The following is a 19,149-nucleotide window of genomic DNA, read 5'->3' as shown; positions in this document are numbered from 1 at the left end:
GTTCCCCAGCCTGTGGCTTGGCTGCTGTACAAGGATTTCGCAAAAAGGGCGTGTGCACACGGATGTGATGGGCTAGGAGCCACCCACTAAGGGCGGTGGAGGTGGCACATCGCTGCATTCTACCCTAATCTCCCCCTGCCCCCACGCTGCTCTCATTTGGCAGCATTTGATTCCCTTTTGAACTCTGTAGTAAGAGCTGCCCCTGATCTGTTCATCTTGCTTAGGGGCTTGCAGGCCACCTGGTGCAGGTAGAGCATTAACTTCATACTCTCTTTTTCGGGCTGAGCATTTCCTCCTCACGCTCACTGACTGAAGAGCCCTGCCCATTGCAACCAAGGGTGGGGCAGGCAGCTTCCTGTGGGGGAAGAATCGTGAGTTGCTGTAACTCCGTCCTTCCCCCAGCCTAAGGACAGTTCTCCTCCCACTTTGCCCAATGGGAGGAAGTGCTAGTGGGTTATGGTGGAAGTTTGCCTTCCTCCCTTAATGGATCTTGGGACTCCGATCCAGACAACACCCTGAAGCTCTCAGTAATCCCAGTGCTTCTGCTACCTGTGGTGCTGCTTAGGGAAGTTGTGGAGTTAGCCTGAAACTGATGAATTGCAAAACAGGCCAGGCTCTGGGTTAGCAATCAGGGAGATTGCGAAAGGTGTGGCTTGCTCAGGTATCGAAGGCGGAGTCCCGTTGCCGGTTGGTGGGGGAAGTGGCTTGCCTGGGCTGTTCCTGTACTTTGCTCCTTCTGAAGAGTTTCACTTCGGCTGCTGCTGTTTGTTACTACATTGCTTCACCACTTCGGAAGAGGGATTGCAGAGGCTAACGAGGAGAGATGAGACAGGTCTGTTCCGTGGGGTGCCTCTTCCCACAAACACACTAGGAATAAGTTGGAGTTATTTCCCCTCTCTTCCCAGCTGGCTGAAGTGATATAAATGAGGGGGGAGAGACATTTCCATTTGGGGTCCGGAATGGAGAGCCAATGAGATACAGCGTCTGCCCTTCCAGACTACAGACGCTACAGAGAAGGCGCTTGCGCCAGCGTTGCTGAGATTGTGTGAAGGGAGGGGGAGAAGACGGCTTTTGATGAGCAGAGGGAGCACATACACAAGGCCCATGGCTGGAGTAAGTGTTCAGGACGTGATCCTGAGACGAACGGGAGAGATATGATCAAAGAGCTGGGTCTTGGGTTTGGGGAGGCAGGGGGGTTGGGTTTGTTGGGAGCCTTAGAGTTCAGCCGTTGGATTCGGAGCCGAAGCCTGCTGAAGAATCACGGTTGTCCTCTCTCTGTAGCCCGTGCAGTAGGTTGGTACATTGCCTTCCTCTGAAACAGGCCATACATGCGATACCTACCCCTGCGTGTGTCGTCTCAGTCGGGTCTGAGCTTGTTCAGCGGCCACACAGCTATCTGCCTCCCTCCCAGGCCAAGTCAGCACTTAATTAGATGTGCCCGCCTCCCAGGAGTGTTGGGAGTTGCACTTCCTCTGCAGCCCCAGGTCACAGGTAGTGGCTCACCGAAGCCAGAGCAGTGCTGTGCCAGGCACCGGGATTTCAGCCTCTGGCTTTTGGGAAATGACCCCAGATAGGGAATTTATGTGGGAGGGTATTCCCCAGACCTCTGTGCATCAAGGAACAATGAGACTTAACAAACAAGCTTTTCCTTAACATCTTAGCAAGCACTTGGAGATAGCCCCAATCCCATAGTGGCTGAGCTTGTGGACCGGGGTGCCCTGGTGGCCTTTCCCATGCTCTGCTCCTCCAGCCAGAATAACAGCACAGCTTTCCCCATTCAGTGCCCAGTGTTCCACGCTGCCACACCCTGGGGCGGATGCTTGCCCAGGGGCATGCAGCTCTGGTAATAAAAGCTGTGCAGAAACCCTGGAAGTTCAGGATTATCATTTGCATACAGTTACCCAGCATGCATTTCCAGTCAGCAACTACTTCCTGGCAGCTCTAGTGTCAGACTCCAAGAGTGCATAGAGCCATTGAAGACCTTGATTTTAAAACGTACACCTCTCAGAGAGACTGATGGTAAACTCTTCTTGCTGTGAAATGGAGAGCAAGCACCTCTGACTGTATAGCTCCGATAAACTGGGGTAGGGCAGGGGAATGAAAGCTACGTGGAGATAAGGGATGTTTGCTTTCCTTGCTCCCAGGCAGCCACAGCCTAGAATCTCCTTCAGAAATGGTAGCAGTCTTATACTTGGAGATTCTCAGGGGAAAAGCACTATAGAAAGGCAAAGGGGTCCCTTAAGCAGCCTCTGCCCCAGTGCGGGAGGTGTGGTGGTGGAGATTCAGCCATAGGAAGATGAAGTGTGCTTGTGCAAGTCAAACTGCAGGTTGTAGAGGAAAGCTGGGAATGAGCATTCCTAGTCCTGGGTCCCAGCCTCCCTAGCGCCAACTACCAGACCCAACTCTTCTCCCAGAGTTGAAAACAGAACTCAGGAATCCTGGCTGTATCCCTCTTGCTTTACCAGTTAGGTGCACACCTTTCTATATCTGAGTTTACTTTTTAGAGGAAGCTCTTCCGTGCTCTCTGTAGCTCACTGCTTCTCTCCATTACATACTGGGGGCAGAGGCTTGCATGTCCTCCTGCTTTGTGGATGTGGTGTTGTGTCAGGTAACTTGCTTTAGGACAGGGGTGGGCAAACTTTTTGGCCCGAGGGCCACATTGGGGAATAGAGATTGTATGGCAGGCCATGAATGCTCACAAAATTGGGGTTGGGGTGCATGAGGGGGAGTGGGGCTGGGGATGAGGAGTTTGGGGTATAGAAGGGTGCTCTGGGCTGGGATTAAGGGGTTTGGAGAGCGGGAGGAGGATCAGGGCTGGGGCAGGGGGTTGGGGCATGGGGAGAGGCTCAGGGGTGAAGGCTCTGAGCGGCGCTTACCTGAAGCGGCTCCCGGAAGCAGTGGCATATCCCGTCTCCAGCTCCTACGCGGAAGTACAGCCAGGTGGCTCTGCACGCTGCCCCATCTTCAGGCACCACCCCTGAAGCTCCCATTGGAACACCGGAGGGGGCCATTGGAGCACGGAGGAGCCGGAGTGGGGACATGCCGCGTGGTGTGACCCCAACCCTGTGCCCCGGCCGAAGCGCCAGAGCAGGGCCGAGCCGCATGGTGCGGCCCCTGACCCAGTGCCCCAGCTGGAGCGCCGGAGCGGAGCCGAGCCACATAGTGCAGCCCCTGATCCAGTGCCCCAGAGCGCGGCCAGCTTAAAATAGGCCGGATCCAGCCCACGGGCCGTAGTTTGCCCACCACTGCTTTAGAGCCTTTCATCCCATATGGGCGGCATCAGAATCTCAACCCTGATGATGAGCCACTTTGCAGTGTGTCTGCCACTGGTTCAGCGGCCAGGCTCCCCTCCTTCCAAACACCCTGTTGTGCTCTCCCTGCCCTGCGCTTGCTGACATGCCATGTGCCTCCCTAAGAAGGGAGCTGTTGCTGTGGAAACTAGCTACCTGAACCACTTCCAAAGGGGCCTGCCTGCTGGGCTTCGAGGAGATGGAAGTTGGTCGGCTGGTTACTGGCTGCTACTCTATATGACATCTTTGATCCTGTATAATTGAGTTAGTTCAGCTCCCCGAGTGATCCCACTGCAAACTGATTGCTGCAACAGTGCAGATTAGGTTGGATAATTGTGTACTGCAGTAGCACCAGGAGCTCCAGTCATGTACCATTGTGCTAGGTACTGTACAAACACAGAACAAAGGGATGGTCCTTGCTCCAAAGAGCTTCCAATCTAAGCAGAAGAGGAAAGGTGACAAGGGGATACAGGGAGGCCAATGGGGGAGTACAAGGAAATGACGAGACAGTATTTTTTAGCCAGCTAGTGATCGGTAACTACTAAGGGTCACAACATACAGTGGATGGAGCTATGGAATCTATGAATCCCCTCTGCCTTCCAAAGTCACTTTGTCCATGCTTCCCCCAAATACTAAGCTTTAACCAGACTTTTTGTGGAAAATTCTTTATGGGCACATGGACTATTGAGGTAATGGCCCTTTGTGGCTCTCATATCTCACTTCTATTTCTGGGAGGTGTCCAATGAAGGAAGTCATATTAGCTCTTCCATAGGGACTGGCCTCCCATCCAATGAGGATCCAGCCCAGTGCTGGAGAGGCTGTGTTGCTAGTGATGCCACCTTTCAAATAAGGCCTAAAACTGAGGTGCTGACCACAAACATCCACGATCTGTATTGCAAGGAGTTTGGGTGGTAATCCCAGTATCCTGGCCAATCCCCAGTTTGTGTTATTTTAATCTGCCTCTCTAGCTGATATCTAATTGTAACTCAATATCTTTTTGTCCAAAACTGCTTAGTAATAAACAGCTACCATGCCTCATCCCAGAGGTGGCTGCATTTCAGTGGTGTGTGATTTTATTTTATTTTATTTTTTTTTTGCGGGGGACTCCTTGGAGTGAAAAGATATTATTGAAATCTAAGATGATATTGCCAGCAGCTGTCTATTGAGCCACCTGCTAGAAGAGCAAATACCAGAGCACTAAGGCACAGGAATTGGGAATTGCCAGTCTGGATCAGACCCAAAGTCCATCTAGCCTATTATCCTGACTAACAGCGGCCAACACCAGCTGCTTCAGAGGATGGTGTAAGAAATCCACTATGGGGAGATGTGGGGTAATCTTCCCCCATATATGTATGGCTCAGCCTGGTCTATAATAGACCAACAGAGATCAGCTCAAGCCCTGAAGCATGAGGTTTAATATCCCTCCCCAAACTTGTATCATTCGTTATGATGACTCCTGTTTCCTCTCCCTTCTGTGCTTGGTTCCATAGCTGAACTTGGGATGTTTTTAACACGCTCTGCAAATAGTAGCACATACATCCTGCAGGATCTCGGCTGCTCCGGCATGTGGCATTTCAAGGGATCTGTCACTAGTCAGTGCCATGACTGAGTGTGAGAACTTTCCTGACTGAGCATCCTCTAGCTAGATGACCCCAGTGAACCTCTCACAGGAGGCTGCTATAGGCAACCTGATTGGCTAATGGAATCTACATACATCCCTATGAAGAGGGAAGGGGATCTCAAAGAGATGGGCAGCTCCTCTGAGATCTTTAAAAATAATCATCCCTAGCTCTTCTATAGTTCTTTTTCATCAGTAGATCTCAAAGCGCTTTACAAAGGACATCAGGATCATTACTGACTGATGGGAAGCTGAGGGATAGGGAGGGGCAGTGACTTGCCCCAGAATCATCCAGCAGGCCAGCAGCTAAGCCAGGAATAGACCTCCTGAGTCCCAGACCGGTGCTCTATCCATTAGGTAACACTGCCTCCCACAGCTTCTTCCTCATGGAGCAACGAAAGCAGCAAAGGTGTTGATAGTTCAAGCTCTGCTCAGCAGCTGCAGCAGGTTACTGTTTGACTGTTTGCCCCAGGGAAAATGAATCAGGCCCTTGATCCTTATGGGAGGGGATTCCATGTCCCAGATGCCCCAGGAGAACTGGCCCTGCTGCTGACCCCTCTGCAGAGGGGGTAGAATAGGCCCTTTCAGAATTAGGGCAGAGGGGCCAGGACTTCCTCCTACCTACAAGGAAATCAAATAGACCAGCACTCATTTCACTGTAAAACAAGGTTGCTGAAATGAGAGCTTTTCCACAGCCAGTACTTTAATTAGATGTGTCTGGAGTTACAACAGGAGCTTGGTGTGTTTCTTAGAGTGCAGCACAGGGTCAGCTGGAAGGTAAAATGGAGACTCAGGGAAGGAGCACTGCTGTGAGCCTGTTTGAAGAAGTAAATGGTGCTGGCCTCCTGCAGAGAGACCTGGGGGCCAAGGGGAGTCATAGCGAGAATGTTAAGCTGTTCTTGGCAAACAGCTTCCCAGCAAGCTCTCAGAAGAGCAGCTTAGATTTAGACTGTTTGCAGACAGGGGCTGATCTGGGGATCAGTAACAGCACTCGAGCAACTCCAAACCCAGCATGGCTCCTTACCCAGGCAGTGTTACTCCAGGCATGAAACACCTTGGCTCTGGGGTCATGTCAGATAGGAGGAGACTTGTGAGGCAGGGACATCCCAGCAAAGAGAACATGAATTCAGCTACTGCCCAGAATTGGGAGCACATAGCCTGGGTTTGGAGGCAGGAGTGGGGTAGTTCTCTCCTTGTTACAATCTGTCCCAGCGCAGGAAATGATCCCATATGCCAGAGGGGAAGAGTTAGGCAGTGGACAGGGGAATCTTGCCGTGGTTGGGGTGCAGTTCTCAAGCTGCAGCAGACAGGAGAATCTTGTTTGTTACGGGCCCCAGTTTAAACATAGAGCTGTTTTGCTCTTGAACTTGTAATGCGGACAGCTCAAACCTCCTGCTCAGACCTAGAGGCCTGCTGGGTGGATTATTTTTGCTGTGCCTTGTATTAAACTGGTCTCTCCTTCCCATTAGCTTCCCACGCTAAAGGCTGTGATGAACACATGGAGGCTTAAAGAACGCCCTTGCAGAGCAGAGGGTAGGCAAGCAAGAAGCACAGTACCTCTGTTTTTCCTAAAATGCCAGCTTCATGGAATAGCTAGAACAAGCTGCCTCTGCGGAGTCACCTCTGTGAGGCATGGGTTCATGGCATGCTTTGCTGTTAGTTTGTCACACGGGGCTCTGATGCCAAGGACTCCTGCGGCTGGCCTGACCTTGGGAAGCTGGAATCTGCATGGAGTGGAGAAAGACAGATCCTTCTGTCTGTTGGATTTGGAGATGGAAGAGATGTGGCTCTTGCTTCTGCCACAATTCCCATTTATCCTGGAGAATAGGAATATCCTGGGTTACAGTAGCAAATGCTGAAAAGGGAAAGGTTTTAGAATAGAGATGAACCTTCTCGTGCTTCAGGGCTTAAGCTAACCTCTAACCATTGGGGACTTTTCCAGGGGCCAGGTCTTCCCCTAACACCTACTATTAGGTTCTTGCGCCATTGGCTGAAACGTCCAACAGAGCCTGGGACCAGGTTTGGGTCTGATCCCGGCTGACATCTCCTTGGCTCCATTTCACTTTGGTGCTCGAATATCCAAGCTCACTGGCTTTGGGGAACTGTGTGTATCTGAGTGCTCATAGACAGGAGTTGGAACCTTTCTTATAAATAGATCCAAAGGCCACTCCCCTATGCGTCACACCCAGGCATGCTCAGCTCAAGCAAGAGGATACAGGCTCCATGCAGGAAGTATCAAGTGAACATCTCTTCCCTAAGCTATGCAGGAGGTCAGACTGGATGATCACAATGGTGCATTCAGGCCTGAAAATCTCTGAATCCGTAGGAAGAGAGGTGACTCTCTCTTCCTTGATTTTTCAGATTGGCAGGCAGTCTTTTCCCCATGCTTGGTGTAGCCCCATTGTGCTAGGCATTGTACACACAGCCGTGATGGTTTCTGTCCCAAAGAGCATGCGGCCTGAAGACAAGCCAAAGAATTGGGGGGAAAAGGATGCAGCATATAAGCAAAGTGATCCATGATAGCAGATGTCATGTCAAGATGAGGGGGTTTGTCTGTGTGTGCTAGAGGGGAACTAATAAGGACAATGAAGGGTGGCTGAGGCTAGCAGGGTAGAGCCTGTGAGGCAGTAGGGACGCTTTCATTGTATTTTAAATTCTGTACACTCATCGTCATTCCTCAGGCCGTTTTAACTCTGTGCCAACCTCTGAGGTGTAATGCAGCAGCTGTTGTAACGGTTCCCAGCAGTGCTGTACAACAGATTCATGATGGGGAAGAGGGACACTGTTCCCAGCAAACTGCAGGGGAGTTCAGGAGGTAGAGCTAGGTTCGGGTTGACTTAACACCCCTGTCCTCGTTGAAAGTGGCATACAATCTTCCACGATTGGCAGTCCTGATCTGCTCACAATCTTACGCCTCTCTGGGGAGACAGCATCTCAGGCAGGGCTTTGTTCCTGAACGCTGTGCTGTTGCCTTGTGCCAAGTAATGGGATGGGGAAAGTCACCCACAGCCCCCTGCATTTGTCCACCCAAATAACTGACCTGGTGTGTCCAATCTTGAGACCCTGCAGCCTGTGCAGGTGATGGTTGTGCACCCGCTGTCCATGCCTAGTGAAAACACATCCTCGCCTGGCACAGAGGGGTTAAGGTTCTCTTTGGCTTTCCCTCTGCTTGGCATTCCCCCTCCCTCCTTCCCTGTCAGGGCATGAATTATAGATGAGCAATGCAGCAGCTCCTTGTTAGCATAGTGGCTCACCTGCCGAGGCGGAGCCTGGAGAGCCAAGGCCCAAAATGTCCTTGAAGAGCCAGACCCGAACAGTGCAGGAACCCAGAGGGAAGGGCGTGTGTGCTGTCTAAACAAATGTTCTCAGCCTATGTTTTCACACTGTGGAGCCAGCATCCCTGGGTCGAATGGGGGCACAGAGTAGCAGCTGGCTTCCAAACCCCCTGGGGGCAAAGGGGACCCTCATTTCCATCTGTATCTTACCTCCCCTGATTTGGGTGCCCTTGTAGATAAACAGCTGCATTTCTGCTCTCTCCGAAAACTTTGAGCGCTAGATCGCTAGTGGGCAGTATTGTGTGGCCAAAGAGGTGTTTTGGGGGCTTGTATCCTAGTCTGACCCTGCTGCCCTGAGCTTGGTGGTGTTGGCTGGTGATTTTTTCTGGGGAGTGGCGGCTGAGGAAAACATCCCCAGCAGATGCAGAGCTAAAACAAGCGTGACTGCCCTTGGGTACCATTTGGAGGAGGCCTAACGTGGTAATTTTTTTAAGTCCAGAAGCAACTCTATACCCAAAGCAAACTTCACTTCAGCTGATTCTTCTGGACTTGAGAAGAATCTCACTCCCCTCCTCCCCACTGTGGGGTAGGAACAGTAGTCTAGTGGGCAGGGGGCTGGACTAAACCTCAGGACTGCTGGGTTCCATTCTTGGTTCAGCCACAGACTCCCTGTATTTCTTTGTATTACCATAGTGGCCAAGGGGCGCCTGTCGCAGACCAGGACCCCCATTATCCTAGGTGCTGTACAAACACACAATAGACAGATGGTCCCTGCACCAAAGAGCTATGGTGCCTTGTTGCCTCAGTTTTCCCCTCAGGTAAAATGGGGGTAACACTTCCCTATCCCACCGGAGGAGTGAGTCCATAAATGATTGTGAGGCACTCACATACTACAGAGATACAGGCCTGAATGATGAAATTAAAGTAATTGCCCCTTATACTGAGTCTGAAAGCCGTGTGGGGCAGGGACTGTGTCTTTGAGCTGTGTCTGTATAGCACAATGCACAGTGGGATCCTGTCCATGACTGGGGCTCCTAGGCACGCCTGCAATACCAATAACTGTGGAGAGTGTGCGTAGAGGTTACTCCTGCTGACTGTGCTCCTCCCCCCTGCAGTGGGGCGGCTCTGTGGGTGGGCCCCTTGGGCCCGCTTGTTAGTGCTGAGGACTTCAGATCGTATTGCCAACCCCTTTGGGCTTGCAGTGTTTCTTCCAAGCTACTCAACAAGCTGTGCTCTTCTTCCCCCCGGAGCAGGATCCGTTCCCTGCCACGGGGGTGTCTGGAGCAGCCTCCTTCTGCACCTCAGGTGAGGGAAGGTTGGAGGGAACTCTGCAGCTGGTGGGCCCTGTGTGTGTCTGTTTGCAAACCTTTGCCTGGCTAATTAAACAGCAGCTGCTTCCTGGTTTAGATGAGTTCTGTCTCTTGCAGGAGCCTGATCTTGGGGCTGGCTGGGAATTGCCGCTAGCAGTAGTTCTTGTTTGCGATCTGCTCTGTGGGGTTGAGGAGCTGAGCTATTCCAGATGGACCAGCTGGAGGAATACCCTTAGCCCTGCTGATTGAGGGGATTCCGGGAGGGTTTCGCCTGGGCTCATGGCTAGCAATCCTATAGGCAGCACAATGAAAGCATATCGTGGCAGCATCGGCTCCGGCACATTGCCCACATACCCCCTCCCTTCCCTGCCAGGGTTCTCTGTGCTGCTCCAGGCAAAGGCTTCTCCTACCATTGCCTTTTCTACAACAAATGCCAGTCTGACAATTGAGACACTACAGTGCCTTCTTCCCCTTCCCAAAATCCAGGTGACTGCTAGAAGTGCCAATTCCTTGTTGTCGGTAGGTCCTACTGAAATACAAACAACATCCTTGCATGTCCCAACTAGGATGCAAGATCAAGCCATGTCGATGCAGTTGCCAGCAGGTTCCCCTAAGACAGGAGCTTATAACAGCATAGATCTCTCTGTCTAAGGCACTTACCTGGACCCCATCACCATAGGATCCAAGCTCTTCCCAATACTCTTGCTGGGCAGGCCAGTGCTCTTATCCCATTTTACAGGCGGCGAATTGGGGCACAAAGCCCATAGGTAAAGTGTTCAAAAGTGCTTACTTCCCTTTTCAAGATGGTCTCAGGAACACTGGCTCCTAAAATTTATTGACTTCCAGTGAGACTTAGGGCTTGTCTGCATTGGGCTGCAGGGTGTGAATCGCAGAGCGTACCCGAGCGTCTTGTACTAACTGCCCTGTGTGGACACTGCTGGCGCGAATGAAAAGGTATCTAGTTCACGGTAATGTAGTCCTGTCTGAAAGAGGTCAACCTTAACACGAACCGGATACCTTTTAATTCACACCACCTGCATCCATGCAGGGCCGTTACTGTGAGAAGCTCTGGTGTGTTCTGCGATTCACACCCTGTAGCCCTCACTGTGACACAGTGTAGACACAGTGTTAGGCTCCTACCTGTGCCAATTACTTTTGAAAATAGGATTTAGGTGCTTGTGAATATTTTTGCCCAAAGGCTTTTTCTATACACAATTTGAAGTGGTTTAACTATCCCGGTCTTGTTAGAGCTGAACAGCCCTGCTGGTGGAGGTGATGGAATCACGAGGCCTGTTGGATAAGGTGAATCGGAAGATCGACAGGGTGGTTCCCTTTGTGACTGCTCTGCACTTCGGGAGGCAGGATGGCCCAATGAATAGGGCACTGGCATAGGACTTGACACCTGGGTTCAGTTCCCTGCTCTGCCACAGACTTCCTGGGTGACCTTTGGGCAGGTCGCTACGTCTCTCTGTGCCTCAGTTCCCCATCTGTACCGTGGAAATAACAGCACTGCCCTGCCTTACAGGAGGGTTGGGAGGGAAATGCATTCGATCGTGAGGCACCCAGTACTGTGGTGATGGAGGCCATATAAATACATTACATAGAGACAGTTCTAGCACTATAAAGATGCTTTATACCAGTGCAGCTGTTTCCATACAGGAAGAGAAATAAGCTACCCTGGTGTAAAGGCGCCTTTATATCTATATAACTGCATCCACACCAGGGCTTGTACTGGTAGAATTATATTGCTAATCACACACGCCCCGACTAACACTGTTACATCAGCACAAAGCCTGTGTGTAGAATAGGCCTTGGACTCAGGCACTTAGGGGCCACTTTGGAAACGGGACTTCAGGTGCTTCTGAAATCTTCACTCTAAGTGACTTGCCCAGGATCATCCCGGGAGTCTGTGGCAGAGCAGGAACTTGAACCTGGGTCTCCTGAGGCCAAAACTACACTAGGAGCTGCTGCTTGCATAGCTCTGTTGGTCAGGGGTGTGAAGAGGTGCAAGCCCCAACCACAGAGCTGTGCTGGCAAATAGGGCTTAACCAGAACTGTTTCACAGTGTGGGGAGGGGGACTGGAATAAGCTAGATAGACTGATGAAAGTGCAACTCTGTTGGTATAAATGGGGTTCACACAAGGAGTGCTTTGCTGGCTAGAGCTCTAAACACTGGGATATCCCTAGATAGAAACTGCTTCTACTGAACTGACCCTTCAGAATCGTGGTGACTGGATTCACAGCCTTACTTCAGACTTTCTCAAAATGTGGCCTGAAACTCCTCCACCTCAGGCCAGTATTCCTGAATCGCAATGGCCCCCACTTATCCTTAGCAGGGCTTTGCTTTGAATTTGCATTACAGCACTGCCTCAGCACCTGCACAAATACAACAGAGTCAACACAGCTTTTGTAAAGGAAAATCATGCCTCACCAGTCTATCAGAATTCTTAGAAGGGGTCAACAAGCATGTGGACACGGGTGATCCAGTGGATATAGTGAACTTGGACTTTCAGAAAGCCTTTGACAAGGTCCGTTACCAAAACTCTTAAGCAAAGTAAACAGTCATGGGATAAGAGGGAAGGTCCTCTCCTGGATCGGTAATTGGTTAAAAGACAGGAAATGAAGGAATAAATGGTCAGTTTTCACAATGGAGAGAGATAAATAGCGGTGTCCCCCAGGGATCTGTAGTGGAACCAGTCCTATTCAACATATTCATAAATGATCTGGAAAAAGGGGTAAACAGCGAAGTGGCAAAATTTGCAGATCATACAAAATTTCTCCAGATAGTTAAGTCTAAAGCAGACTGCAAAGAGTTACAAAGGGATCTCAGGAAACTGAGTGACTGGGCAGCAAAATGACAGATGAAATTCAATGTTGATAAATGCAAAGTAATATACATTGGAAAACATAATCCTGACTGTACATACAAAATGATGGGGTCTAAATTAGCTGTTACCACTCAAGAAAGATCTTGGAGTCATTGTAGCGAGTTCTCTGAAAACATCTGCTCAATGTGCAGCAGCAATCAAAAAAGCTACCAGAACGTTAAGAACCATTAAGAAAGGAATGCCGCTATATAAGTCCATGGTACGCCCACACCTTGAATACTGTGTGCAGCTCTGGTTGCCCCATCTCAAAAAAGATATATCGGAATTGGAGAAGTTACAGAGAAAGGCAAAAATGATTGAGGTGACGGAACCACTTCAGTCTGAGGAGAGATTAAAAAGACTAGGTCTGTTCAGCTTGGAAAAGAGACAACTAAAGGGGAATATGATCGAGGTCTATAAAATCATGACTGGTGTGGAGAAAGTAAATAAGGAAGTGTTGTTTACCCCTTCCCATAACACAAGAACCAGGGGTCACCACATGAAATTAATAGGCAGCAAATTAAAAACAAACAAAAGGAAGTACTTCTTCACACAATGCACAGTCCATCAGTGGAACTCATTGCCAGGGGATGTTGTGGAGGCCAAAACAAAAACAGGATTCAAAAAAGAATTAGGTAAGCTTCCAGGACCAGTCCATCAATCACTATTAGCCAAGATGGTCGGGGATGCAACCCCACACTCTGGGTGTCCTAAGGCTCTAACTACCAGAAGCTGGAAGTGGACAACAGGGGATGGATCAGCTGATGATTACCCTGTTCTGTTTGTTCCTTCTGAAGCACCTGGCATTGGCCACTGTCAGAAGACAGGGTACTGAGCTAGGTGGGCCATTGGTCTGACCCAATATGGCCGTTCTTATGTTACGTTCAACACAGTACAGTCAGCCCCTGTCCCAGAGAGCTCACTGTCGGAATAGACAAAGGATGGGAGGGGGAACTGAGGCACAGAACGGATGGGACTAGTACATCAGGTCAGTGGCAGAGCCAGGACTAGACAACCTAGTGTCTTCATTTTCTATCCAGTGCCCCTAGCCGCCATAACCCAGCCAAGTATCTGACTCTGTGTGAGCGTACTGGGGCTGGGGGAGGTCATGTCTGAACTCATAGCAGTGCAAGTGTCTAATCCTCTGTGAGGCTGGTTTCTAGTGAAGGGGGAGGGAGTCCAGTACTGTGTGGCCTGCAGTTCCAGTGTCTGGGAAACCTTTGGCGGCCTTTACTGGAAGACACTTCATTGTGTAACCTCAAAACATGCTCATTGCTTTGGGAAGTGCTAGCCAGGTTGCCTGTGTCTGAGCTGGTAGCTCCCAGGCTGTGTCGTAAAGAGCCTGTGGAAGTGTCAGACTTTGCCACTCCCCTCCTGAGTTGTCTAGTGGGGATCCTATTGCCATGAATGTGGAGAGGAAATGAACTCTCAGGGGAGCCCTATAATTGATTTACAGAGAGCAAGGGCAGCCCTGCCAGGCACTGCACCTGCCTGACCTCCAAAGGGTTAAGTTAACTTTTGGCATAGGCATGCCTTTAACTTTAGCTTTCTTGGCAGCTTCCTCTGATCTCTTCCGCCTTTGTACTTATGTTACATGAGTGCCTGGCTAGACACCCGCAGTAAGGGAACAGGTGTGGCTGTTGGCTTGGGGAGTGGATGGGAGCAGTGCTGGACTTGAACCTCTTCTCACATTCATCTCCCCAGCTCTGTTCCCTTCTCTATTTTCCCTAGAAACACGGGGTGCAATTTAATGATTCCTGTGTCTGGATTGTGGAGGGTGGGAGTCAGAGCCCGAGATGGAACCTAGGCCCTCCTCATTAGAGTGGAGGACTGGGAGTCCGGACTCCTGGGTTCTATACCCAGCTCTGGGAGGGAAGTGGGGCTGATTGAGTTAGAGCAAGGAAAGCTGGAAGTCCAGACTCCTGGGTTCTGTTCCTAGCTCAGTCACTGTCCTGCTGTGTGACCTTGGGCAAATCACCTGACCCTTTTCTGCCTCCGTTCCCCTTTGTAAAGTGGAGACAATGTTCATACCAACTCTGAGAGGGGTGCTGGAGCTAAAATTTCACACACAATGCTGGTTATTGCACAGATGTATTTGTGCCTCAGTATCCCCAACCTGCAAAATGGAAATACCCTGGTGGGGCTCTGAGGCTTAATGGAGGCAGAAGCTATTACTGGATCATTTGTCTAGGAGGGTAGTGGCAGAATCTATCCCACCGAGATATACACTTGATATCTTTTAGCCGCTGATCTGTGGTGAGTCTTACATGTGCTGGGTTAAGCTGTCTCCTCCCCTGGCGTCAGGAAGGAAGGTAGCCCACTGCGGGTTGGGTTTGTTTTTCCTTCCTGGGTAGAGCGTTACCCAGGAATCCACACTCAGCATTGTGCATTACTGATATGGGGCTGGTGCCAGGATCCCCAGCGTAAAGAGTTTGCGGCGATGCAGAGCTCTTAAAGTTGGAAGGGCCTTTTAGATTAAGTGGTCTGACCTCCTGTATAATACAGACCAGAGAATCCTTCCCACTTTGCCCAGGATTGAGCCCTCCTCAAACAGCACAGCAGTATGAGTAGTGGGACTCTGGCGCCTCCTTCGTTATGGGGTGGAGGACTGCACTTGGGGGTTTGCAGGGTTGTTCTAGGTAGTGGAGGGGTGTCCCTGCCCCATCTGTGTCCCATGACTGCAGGAGAACGCTGCTCTTTCCATCTGGCTCCTGCTCCTCCACAAAGCAGCATGAAATGCTTTCCCGCAAGGGGCTACATAGAGGGCAGCAGTGGGGCTGCTGCATACACCAGCCCCAGCCAAATCCTCGGTGGGCTATAGTGGCAATGAAATCTGTTGATTCCTTTCCTCTCGGGCAAGTGTGGGCTGGGCCTGCGCTCCAGGCGTGTTGGGGCTACTGCCAGCCAACCAGATTGACTGGTGTGTTTTGTGTGGTCTCTGTGTGTGCAAGGGGGTGAGGGGTTAGTAGCATGTTGTTCCTCATGATCCCTGGTGACCTTGCATTTGGGCTTGGCTTTCAGCCCCTCCTGTGCTGAATCCCACAGCACATCCCATTGAAAAGGGCATGAATGAATTTCAGGCCACTTCCTAGTTAACACATGCTGAGGCAAGGGTCTTCCCATCTCATGCTTCAGGGCACTGGCTTCCCAGTAGAGATCAGGAAGGGAGCCCCCTCCCAATGCATCATGGCATAGCCTGACATGTGCATGGAGTGGAGACGAGGCCAGTGGAATTGGGGTTCAGACCCAGGGAGGCTGGACAGTGGTGGCTGATCCCCACCCCTGCAGCTAAGAAGGGGCTGGGCAATGCTTGCTGGAGCATAGACAGGGCCCAAAAAGGTTTAACCCGTCTCCTGAGGGCTCTGTCCTGCCAGTCAGGGTGAGAAGCTGGATACCAGAGTGGGCCCCGCAGGGCACGCCGGGGTGGGGACACTGAGCCTCAGTTCGGCGCTGGGGAAGGGCACGACCCTTCGGTGGCTTCCCTCAGCCTAAGTTGTTGTGTGTTTGTCTCCACAGCCGGCGCTGGGCCACACAGAGTCCAAGCCCAGCAGCAAGTCCAACATGCTGCGGGGCCGCAACTCTGCCACCTCCACCGATGAGCAGCCGCACATAGGGAACTACCGCTTGCTCAAGACCATCGGCAAGGGCAACTTCGCCAAGGTCAAGTTGGCACGCCATGTCCTGACGGGGAAAGAGGTGAGACCTATCTGGCAGGAAGGAGGGGGAGCAGCATGTGAATGGAAAGGGTGTGGGGCCAAGCCCACAGGCTGGGATACAGGATAGAGGCCAGGGCAGATGTTGCTGCCAGGGGCTGGGGTTGATGGGGAGAGGGATGTGCCTTGCGACGATGGAGTGTCCACGTGACAATCTCTCTAAGACTTGATCCCCTCTGCTGACCATTTTGTTGTGACCCCAAGCCTAGTGGCTAGAGCCAAGGGGAATCTCAGTATCTGGCCTTGCTACTGTGTGACCCCGGGCAAGTCCCTTCCATCTCTGCTTCCATTTCCTTCTATGTAAAAGCCTCCTTGGCCTTTCTTCAGGGTCTGATGTGCTGCCGAGCAGAGTCTGCACCACATCTGGGCAGGCGCGGGGAGGTTGCCCCCTCTGACAAATGGGTAAGCTGAAGCACCAGGGGAGGCAGAACCCGGGTCTCCTGACTCTCTGGTATGTCTACACTGCAGTTAAAAACCCACAGCTGGCCCATGCAGGTCTCAGGCTAAGGGGCTGTTTAATTGCAGTGTAGACGTTCAGTCTCAGGCTGGGCTCTCTGTGGGATGGGAGGGTACCAGAGCTCGGAGGCTGAACATCTACACTGCTTTTAATCAGCTCGTTAGCCCGAGCTAAGTCAGCTGGCATAGGCCAGCCAAGGGTGGCTCACGGCAGTGTAGACATACCCTCTCAGCCCTGCACTTGAACCACCATGTTGTGCTCCCTCCTGCTTGGAGCACTTTGCAAGCCTGTGAGGCCTCCAACCCGGAACAAGCGTGTGTGCTCGGAAATGCCAAGTACCATTCGTTGCCAAGCTGCCAGGCACCCGGCCCAGGCTCCCACTCTCCGGAGCAGATGGCAACAGATGCACCCCAGCACGTGGCTCTGCTGCAGCCACTTGGGCCGTTACAGAGGCAGCCCTGAATCCTAGCCAGGGGCCAGGCAGGTTTATGCCACTGCCTTAAAGCCTTGTGTGCTTGTGGGAATGTGCTAGAACCCTGCTCTGCTCTGCAGGGCTGCAGGTGGGTGGAAGAAACCAGCCTTTTGTCTGCCTGGCTTTCCTATCCCACCCCTCCAGGACAGGCCTTACAGGCTGGGTGGGGGGTGACTAAGCCCTGCTGCTCCTGCAGCATTCTCCTCCTCCCCCCCTCAAACTCCCCCCCCCCACCAGCTGCACCTCTCAAGGGGCTGCCTGGTCTCGGGAAGGGCCCTGGGGCCAGAGTGGGGCGAACAAACTGGGGAGTGATCGAGACCTTCTCTTGGCTCCTTGGGAGGCTGGGGCCCCGCCCCTATGGGCAGCTCAGCCAGGCAGCGCTCCACACCAGGAGCCAGGGCAGGTGCCATTGTTCCCTCTTCTTTGGGGAGGCATGTGGGTGTTCGTTCGTGGGGCACACATGTATTTTTCACAGGAACAGAGCAGGCCCCATCCCACCATGTTTTTCCCAAGATAGGGAGCAAACAGAACCCAGCAGCTCATGGGTGGTTCTGCTTCCCCCTGCCCCTCATACAGCAGCTCTACTGGGCTGTCTCTTCAGGATGGCGGAAAGAGGGAAGGGCAGCCAGTCAGATGGGGGCATTTTCCCCTTCAGACCCCCCTCCCACAGCAAAATACCAGAGAAGTGGTACAGCTGGATTCAGTTTCCCAGGGGCTCAGAGGCAGGGGCAGTCCGTTGGGTGAGCGTCCTTTTCCCCGCCTCCCAGCTCTGTAGGCTGTAAATAAGCCTTGGTGGCAGTGTGGAAATACCGGTTTGTTCACATGGGTCCTGCTGTTTGCACAGGCTGAAGAAGCCGGTTATCTCCAGCCTGAAGCCAGCGCCTGTTTCCCAACAGCTCTTGTAGCATTGTCACTGCTGAAACACCACGGCTGCTCTTGGAGGGCATCTGTGTTTGCAGCCTGCCCCTGCCTATGCTGCAGCCCAGAGCACTGGATTTGGAGCTCAGTTAGCACCAGCCTAACTTACCCGCCCCCTCCAGCCACTGCAGTAGGGTCTGTGTGAGGGGCAGTAAGGGGCTTCCACTGAGGGGGGGGAGGAGAAATACTTCCTGAAGGGGGGGTCTGCAGGAAGAGGAGGGGTTTTCCCATCCTGATGGATGGGCCCAAGAGCAAGCACAGAAGCCAGGAAGGTGTGGGGCTGAATGCGTTCATGGCAACTCCCCAGACTCTGAAAAGCCCTCCCTCTGTCCTACTTCAGCACATGCTGCCCCCCCAGCATTAACCCCTGTCCAGACAGGTGGGAGGGATTGATCCAGGTCAGCACTGCAGGTCAGTGCTGTGAGACCTAGCTGGGATCCCCCTAGTGAGCCACATCCTTCCCTGGGAGTCAGTGCAGGATCGTCCCCAGTGCCTTGTCTAAGTGTCCTGACTCATGGGGCTCCCGCTACATCCCCTGGGAAAGTTCCACAGCCCAACAGATCTGGCTCCCAACAGGTCTTAGCCTCTTCTTTGGTCTGTTTTAACTCCCTCACATCCAACCCATCATTTGACCCTCTCTTCCTTTGCCATAATGGCCTTCAACATCCATGATCAAACACCTGCTGCCCCGGTCCAGCCCTGGCTTAGCCTGTTGACTCTCCACCTAACCCCTCCAGCCCTTTCAGTGTCTCCACTGAACTCTGACCTTGGGGAAGAGTTAAAGGGGCCTGGCAGGGTTGCGGGCTGTGGTGCTGCTAGGCTAGCCAGGCTTTTATAGCTGCACTGGGGCTCTGTTATTGTGTGTGTCCCTGGCTCTGAGGGGAATGGGGAGAGGAGGCAGCAAGCTATTCCTCCCTGCTGTGCACGCAGCAGAGGGTTTAGGATCCAAGGGAGGATGAAGTGTTGGTGTTGGGGCAGGTTTGCTGGCCTCCCATTGCTGACTGAGCCGCTGGAGGGAAAGGGGGATTGCATTACCCAGGGGGTCCTGGTTGGCTGAAGTGGCAGCTGGCCGTCCTTTCCCTGGATCGTAGTTCAATGGGGCTCAGGGAGCTATAGCTCTCCTTTGCGAGACTTGTATTTACCTGACATGCTGGCTTGCAGTGGGGCTGCTATAGCCAGTGGCTCGCGCAGGCCAGCTCGTAACCAGTGGTGTGTTTGCTGTAAAGGCT

General features: G+C 52.2%; 1 protein-coding gene across 28 annotated transcripts in view; it reads left to right on the top strand.

Annotated features, from left to right (window-relative positions):
* MARK2 (microtubule affinity regulating kinase 2) overlaps positions 1 to 19,149 on the top strand; it is a 105,670-nt gene that overhangs the window by 61,663 nt on the left and 24,858 nt on the right. For 24 of the 28 annotated variants that reach the window (XM_043550803.1, XM_043550800.1, XM_043550796.1 and 21 more), the window contains one exon: positions 15,877 to 16,056. In XM_043550803.1, the coding sequence (XP_043406738.1) occupies positions 15,877 to 16,056 (180 nt within the window). Of the gene's footprint in view, positions 1 to 103; positions 1,114 to 15,876; positions 16,057 to 19,149 lie in introns of those variants that run through there. The other 4 variants (XM_043550807.1, XM_037903823.2, XM_043550799.1 and 1 more) reach the window with 3 other exon arrangements.

The sequence above is a fragment of the Chelonia mydas genome, chromosome 7, assembly GCF_015237465.2.
Source record: "Chelonia mydas isolate rCheMyd1 chromosome 7, rCheMyd1.pri.v2, whole genome shotgun sequence".
NCBI lineage: Eukaryota > Metazoa > Chordata > Testudines > Cheloniidae > Chelonia > Chelonia mydas.
The sequence above is the reverse complement of the archived record's forward strand: the minus strand, read 5'-3'. Positions and strand labels throughout refer to the sequence as shown.